This window comes from Peromyscus californicus, unplaced genomic scaffold (assembly GCF_007827085.1).
Source record: "Peromyscus californicus insignis strain IS unplaced genomic scaffold, ASM782708v3 Scaffold_7__1_contigs__length_154581171, whole genome shotgun sequence".
Lineage (NCBI taxonomy): Eukaryota > Metazoa > Chordata > Mammalia > Rodentia > Cricetidae > Peromyscus > Peromyscus californicus.
In genome coordinates, this window is record NW_026294595.1 from 137,698,800 (window position 1) to 137,706,471 (window position 7,672).

The following is a 7,672-nucleotide window of genomic DNA, read 5'->3' on the forward strand; positions in this document are numbered from 1 at the left end:
CTTTCCTCCCAAACTGGATGTGGCATGACCCCTGTGACCTCGGCAGAAACAGGAAGTTCACAATTCAAAGCCAACTGGACTATATGGTTACTTCTAGGCCAGCTACACAATAAGACCGTGTCTTCAGAAGATTTCTTCCTTAAAAACTTATATATAAAAAAAACCCTAATTATGGCTTCTGGCTGCTGTTATATATATTTAAATAAATATTTAAGCCAGGTAACACATTCACATGTATGCACAGGCGAAGAAACGGGGAGATGTCATCCTTACTCCTTGGTTACCTCACTGTCTTCCATTGAGGCAGTCTAGGGAGGAAGCTCTTTTATCAGGTGATAGCCACTTAGACCTCTGGGGACAGATTCCCATTGTATCTTGTGTGTGCCATGTAAACACAGGCACGTATATCATGTTTCCTCTCTGGCCCTGTAAAACTGGCATACTATAATGTAGACTTTTCTAGGCTTTTTATCAGTTAAACTCAGGGTTTGGCAATCTACATCCCACTGGCCAAATCTAGCCTGCCTCTTGTTTGTGTAGATAGTTTTATTGGAACATGGGGTCACTGGCGTAGGTGTTATCTCTGCCTGTTTAAGAACCAAGTAGCTGCCAGAGAGACTGCAAGGTGAGCTGAGCCTAGCTATAAACTTTTCAGAACACGCGGTGTCCCGCTTCCAACACAGTTTCTACAGCTGGCTCATTACAGTACCTTCTCTCATTGGCGAAGCCGCAACATCACTCCCCCAGGTAGGCCCTCCTTATGAGTAAGTCAGTGCTGCTATAAATCACACCTCACTGAATAACTGCTCGGCCTCATTTGCCCCATGTGGCTGTCTGCGCAGGGTGAAGTCTTAGGTGTAGAATTACTTGATTAAAGCCTGTGTGTGATCGTTTTCATCGCTACTGTCAAAGTGTTGCCCATGGGAGTTGGTTAAACTTACATTCATTCTCACCTATGTTATAAACCCCACCTCCTTCACCTCAGACCTCCTAAGCCCTTTGAAACAATCAAGAGCAGGGCCGGTTACTTTGCAGGCTTTTATTCTGAGATTCGTGTCTATCCACGCATTTGAGAGCCCTCTTCGCGCTGCTAGAGGTTTGCCCTCCTCGTCCTGGTCTGAGGATCTTCTGGGGGTTGGTCTCCTCTCTGTGACTCTTGAGTGTCACTTTCACAAACAAGTTTTTGGGGAACAAAACTCTTAAGGACGAACATTGGGTGACCGTTGGCACCGTCAACATTCCATATATCCGGGTTGGAAAGCCAAGGGACCTGTAGCGTGTCCTCGTTCTGCGGCTGTGGGAGACTCACGTGCAGAGGGCTCAGAGTGTCCTCTTCCTCCATGGAGCTTCTGTTGACACAAGTAGCTTCGTGTTCAGCCAGCTTCCTGATGGGGACCACGTGGCAGGCGTTGTATTTACAACTAGCCATCTTTTTGGCTTTATTGGGATTCTTCTTCCTGCATGATGCCAGGTGGTACTGGAGTCTGCTGAGTGGGATTCGGTGGTGAGGGTTATAAGGACAGATTTCTATGGATTCTGGCTCCATGGGGACTTGACTGGAAGCCAGGTGTCCTGCTGCCAAAGGCTAGATGACACACCTCTCAAGGAAAAGCCTTTTTGTAAGAAAGATTGTGCTGTCTTCTGCTAGGCTTTGACTCTTGGGACTCTAGAGTGAAATTCTTACTCTTCAAGTTCCGTCAGCAACAGCTACGCAGAGAAGACCAGCAGGGGGCCACAAGAAAAGTTAACTCAAGCAGATACAAGAGCCCAAAACAGTAGCTTCCAGGGAGGTGAAGTTAGCAGGTTACAACCCATCCACTCGAAGGGCTGAGACCCTGTGTTGTCAAGGGACAGAATGGGTGGTCACAGTGGACAGCTTATGACATCAGCAAGGGGCTGGTCATTGCTTGGGGGAGTGGCTTTGAGGGAAGCGGCTATTCAAATTTGTTTATGACATCAGCATTGCCGTGTGCATCTTCTGACTATTAGTATATTTAAACCCAGGATACATTGGTTTAAATCAGCTAACTTTGTGCTGTCTTTCAAAAATGTTTGTTACGTGTATTTATTTGTATGGAGTGGCGTGTGGTGACACTCTTGTGGAGGTCGGAGAAGAACTTGCAGGAAGGACTTGGTTTTCTTCCTCCACCTGGGTTCTGGGATCAAATTCAGGCTATCAGATTTAGCAGCAAGCATCTTGACCCAATGAGCCGCCTTGCCAGTCCTTCCTGCCTCCTTTTCTTCCTTTGTCCCACCACTCTCTTCCTCCCCGCTCCCGAGATCAGGTTTCATGTAGCTCAGGCTGGCCTGGATCTTGATAGGTAGCTGAGGATGACCTCCACCTTGTGTGCTGGGATTATAGATGTGTGCTACTGTATCCAGTTTACGTGGTGCTGGGGACCAGACCCAGGGCCTCATGCATTTGTGGCAAGCAGTCTGTGAACTGAGCTACATCCTCAGTCTTTATTTTCTGCTCTCTTTGGTTCATTTTTTTTCTTCCCCAAATTTGAAATCCTTTTTGCCTCAGCCTCCCAAGTGCTACAATTTCCGGTGTGTGCAGCACACCTGGCATCATCCCTTATTTTAAGTACACAGTGTTGAAGAAATATTTCCACCTTCCTCAATTTGTACACTTTCCAATTGTTTAATTACAAATTGAAGTATCCATGGATGCTTTACTGATTTTTATTTGTTTGTTTGTTGTTTTTAACAGGGTTTCTCTGTGTAGTTTTGGTGACTGTCCTGGAACTCGCTCTGTAGACCAGGCTGGCCTCGAACTCACAGAGATTCACCTGGCTCTGCCTCCCGAGTGCTGGGATTAAAGGCGTGCGCCACCACTGCCTGGCCCAATTTACTGATTTTTTTTTTTTAAATAGATTTTTATTTTGTGTGTGTTTTTCCTGCATGTGTGTAAGTGCAACTGTATGTGTGCCTGGTGCTGGTGGAGACTGAAGAGTGCTCTGGATCTTCTGGACCTGGAGTTACAGACAGTTGCAAGCCACCATGTCGGGGCCTGGGTCATCGGCTATAGCACCAAGTGCTCTTAGAACCACTGAAACATCTCTCTAACCCTTGATTTATCCAACTTTAAAGTTAGTATTTTACCCTTTCTGGAGCAGGTAAAGTTTTTCTTTGGCCTTTCTCTCTCCCTCCTTTTCTTCCTTTTCGTGCTGGAGACTGAAACCAAGGTTTTAACAAGTGCTAGGCAAGCCCTACCACTGAGCAAAATCCTCAACCTCTTTTCCATATTTGAAACCTGGTTTTATTATTATCATTTATTTTTTCTGAAGCAGAGTTAGGGTTTTATAAAGATGTTTTGGAGGGCTAGAGAGAGTACTCAGTGGTTAAGAGCACTGGCTCAGGTCCCAGCATACCCTTGAGAGCTAGCAAGCATCTGTAATTCCAATTCTAGGGGATCTGATGCCCTCTTCTGGCCTCTGCGGACTCCTGCATGCATGTGTGCTTCTCAAAGAGTCAGAGAAACAGACACACCAAGGATGGGAATGTGCTTGCGAAGGGAGAGTTGCTTAAGCCTGATTTAGCCGCTTCCTTGGGCTTTGCTGCTGTTTGCCATTCCTATCTTTGAGATTTTGGTCCCTTTCTCCTCCGTGCCTCTCTTGCTTCTCAAATCTGTACCTCTCTGATATTCTGGCTTACCTTGCAGCTTACACCCGCCTGGGGAATCACTGTCCCAGTTCAAGGTCATCTTCCTGACCTCCTTTTGACAGATGGTTCTGTCTCTGTTTGCCCAACAACACCCTTGTTTCACCATTTTTTCCTTTAAAGATTGATTTTGTTTATGAGTGTCTGTGAGTGTATGCTGAATGCATGTGGGAAGAAGATGTTAGCGGTGAGCTCCTGATATGGGTGCTGGAACTGACCCCAGGTTCTTTGGAAGAGCAGCAAGTGCTCTTAACTGCTGAACCAATTCTCTAGCCCCACCTTTATTTATTTTTTTTAAAGATTGATTTGATTTTTTTATGTGTATGAGTGTTTTGCTTTGCTTGCATTATGTAAGTGCACCAAGTATGTACCTGGCGCTCTCAGAGGTCAGAGAGGGTGCTGGATCTCTCAGGACTGGAGTTACAGACAGTCGTGATCCTCCGTGTGGGTTCTGGGAATTGAACCTGGGTCCTCTCTAAGAGCAACAAATGCTCTGAACCACTGAGCTAACTTTCCAGCAGCCTCCTCCCCTTACTCTTGAATAGTGTTTTCCCTGATTGTAGTGTGTTCCTCTTCACTTGAGCTGAGTCCACTTGTTTTTATCATGCTACTCACGGAGCTGAGAGTCCAGATCAGATACTCATGCCTCCGTGTGTGTGTGTGTGTGTGTGTGTGTGTGTGTGTGTGTGTGTGTGTGTGTGTATACTCATGTACGTGCATGCACAAACGTGGAGGCTACATGACTATCTCAGGTATCATCTTCAGAAACGTTGCCCATCTCCTTTGAGAAAGGGTCTTTCGCTGCCCCGGATCTCACCAGTTAAGCTAGAGTGGCTGGTCAGCAGGTCTCCACCTCCCAGCTCTGGGCTTATACGAAGGCAGAGCTGTGTCCTGTGGCATTTTCACCTGGGTTCTGGGGACTGAGCCCTTGTGCTTGTGAGGTCAGAACTTTACTGATGAGCTGTGTCTAAGCCCCTTCCTAACTTCTTTAGAATAAAATAAAAAATTCCTTGTTTACGTCTGTCTTACAGAATTTTCATTGTTGGTTTTTCCAGTCTAATATTTATTGAAATGAGTTATTTCTCTTTCTTTTATTTATTTTTGTATACGTGCTACTGAGACTTGAACCCATGTCCATGCATAGGCTAGGCAAACACTCTGCCGTGGATTTATGTCCTCAATTTTTTTTTCATTGTTGAATATGAGACACAGTTTTACTAAATTATCTAGGCTGGCCTTGAACTCACTCTGTACCCTAGGCTGGCCTTGAATTTGCTCCAGTTAACTAGGGTTAGCAGGCCTGGCTTGGTGGGGATTTCTCTCTTTTATTCTTTTTCTATTGTTGAAATACATGAATGGTCCATGGCTGAAGCCGTGTGAGGAGATTTCTGATGCCTTGTGAGAAAACTCAGGTAAACAAGAGTCTTGTAACCTCTGTCCCTCCATAACATGGGCTGTTTTTGGAATGTGCTTTCGTGCCCTGCCAGGTGTAAAACGCAGGTGGGTTACTTTAGATTACCCATCATTTTACCCATTCCTCAGAACGATGTTTCCAAGCATGAGTTGACTATACACAGCTTGAGCTAATGTGACCTTGCCCTCGTGACTGTATACAGCCTGAATTCATGTGACCTTTGCTCATATGACCTTGCTTAACTCTCAAGAATACTCTGAGTATAAATTGTCTGATTCTCTGAATAAAGTTGGCTATTGCATGAAACTTTGGTCTGCCTCATTTTTAGGCTCTGCTCCCCCAGGTTCACGATGCCAACTAGAGCAGTAACACTATATTTATTTATTCGGCCCCTTGAATCTGTGTGTGACTGTCTCGTGTTGGTTTCAGAAAACATCCCGCCACTCCTCCAATGCTGCTTCTGCCTCCTCCTCTCTCCTCTCTCCCCGAGGACCCTGGTGCTGCACTCACTGTAGTGCCCAGCATCTCCTACCCTCTTCTATATGTGTCCTGTGCCATCAACTATAACTTCTTCAGATCTATGCTTTAGCTCACTGTTTCTTCTCTGGTGACAGATCTGTTGCCAGAGACCCCTGCTGTATCTTTTATGAGAGTGTGTTGTACATGCGTGTGCATGTTTGTGTGTTGCATGTGTGAACAGAGGCTACAGGATGACATTGGGTGCCTTCTTCAGTCACTCTCCACCTTATTTTTTAAGTGAGACGGGTCTCTCACTGAACCTGGTACTCTCTGGGTTTTTTAGCCTTTTTAAAAATTTCATATGTATGGGTGTACTGCCTGCATGTATGTCTATATACAATGTGCATGCAGTGCCCACAGAGGCTAGATGAGCGCTTTGGATACCTAGGATTGGAGTTGCAGATGGTTGTGAGCCATCCTGTGGGTGCTGGGAATTGAACCAAGGTCCTCTGGAAGAGCAACCAGTGCTCTTAACCACTGACAATGCTCCTCACTCTACCATAAGTGCAGGTATTTGAGCTGTTCCCATTGGTGACACTGGGGTGTGCACTGGCTGGTTTTATATCAACTTGACACAAGCTAGAGGCACAAGAGAGGAAGGAGTGTCAGTTGAGGAAACCCTCCATGACATCCAGCTGTAAGGCATTTTCTCAATTAGTGATCGATGGGGGAGGGCCCAGCCCATTGTGGGTGGTGCCATCCCTGGGCTGGTGGTCCTGGGTTCTATAAGAAAGCAGGCTGAGGAAGCCTTGAGAAGCAAGCCAGTAAGCAGCTCTCTTCCATGGCCTCTGCATCAGCTCCTGCCTCCAGGATCCTGCCCTGACTTCCTTCAATGATGAACAGTGCTGTGGAAGATGAATAAACCCTTCCCTCCCCAACTTGCTTTTTGATCAAGGTGCTTCACTGACCTAATCAAGACAGGGTGTGTGGTTATTTAAACAAGAACGTTCCCCTATAAGATCAGATGTTTGAATGGAGTACTACTCAGCAGTAAAAAAACAATGACATCATGAAGTTTGCAGGCAAATGGATGGAACTAGAAAAATCATCCTGAGTGAGGTAATCTAGACCCAGAAAGACAAACACAGTATGTACTCACTTGTAAGTGGATACTAGATGTAAGGCAAAGGATAACCAGGCTACAATCCACAGCCCTAGAGAAACTAGGTAACAAGGAGAACCCTAAGAGGGACACATGGATTGCCCTGGGAAGGGAAAACAGATCTCCTGGGTAAACAAGGGACAGGTGAGGGGGGGCGGCGGGGGGGACCAGAGGGGAGGGCATGGGGAATGGGGAGTTGGGGGAGGGATGGAGAGGGAGAGAAACAAAAGCAGTATCTTGATAGAGGGGGCCATTATGGAGTTACCTGGTGCTAGGGAAACTCCCAGGAGTCCACAGGATGATCCCAGCTATGACTTAGCAATAGTGGAGACGGTGCCTGAACTGGCCTTCTCTTATAATCAGACTGGTGACTACCATAATTGTCATCATAGAATCTTCATCCAATAACAAGATCATGAAGGGGGAACCCACAGAGACAGCTGACCCGAGCTCGTGGGAGCTCATGGACTCTAGACCAACAGCTGGGGAGCCTGCCTGGGACTGACCCAGGCCCTCTTCATGTGGGTGACAGCTGTGTAGCTTGGTCTGTTTGCGGGGCCCCTAGCAATGGGACCAGGACCTGTCTGTGGCGCATGAGCTGGCTTTTTGGAGCCTAGTCCCTATGGTGGGATGCCTTGCTCAGCCTTGATGCAGGGGGGAAGGAGTTTAGTCCTGCCTCAACTTGATATGCCATGCTTTTGTTGACTCCCATGGGAGGGCTGCCCCTTTCTGAGGAGTGGATGGAGGGGAGGGTAGAAAAGAGGTGGAGGAGGGAACAGGAGGAGAGGAGGGAGAGGAAACTGGTTGGTATGCAAAATAAATTTAAAAAACTTAATAATTTAAAAAAAAATTAGATGTTTGAATACGTGGTTCTCAGTTGGTGGCATTGTTTGGGTAGGTTTAGAAGGTGTGGCCTTGCTTCTGGTTGTGGCGGGTTTTGTTTTTTTAATGTATTTTTTTTATGTATATGAGTG

At 46.4% G+C, this 7,672-nt stretch overlaps 1 protein-coding gene across 1 annotated transcript; it reads right to left on the reverse strand.

Moving 5' to 3' along the window:
* Positions 1-5,446, reverse strand: Gtsf1l (gametocyte specific factor 1 like). The gene is given in 2 exon segments (XM_052723841.1): positions 1-1,143; positions 1,145-5,446. Coding segments are annotated over 2 exon segments (537 nt in total). The 5' UTR covers positions 1,547-5,446; the 3' UTR covers positions 1-1,008.
* Positions 5,447-7,672: the final 2,226 nt, after the last annotated feature.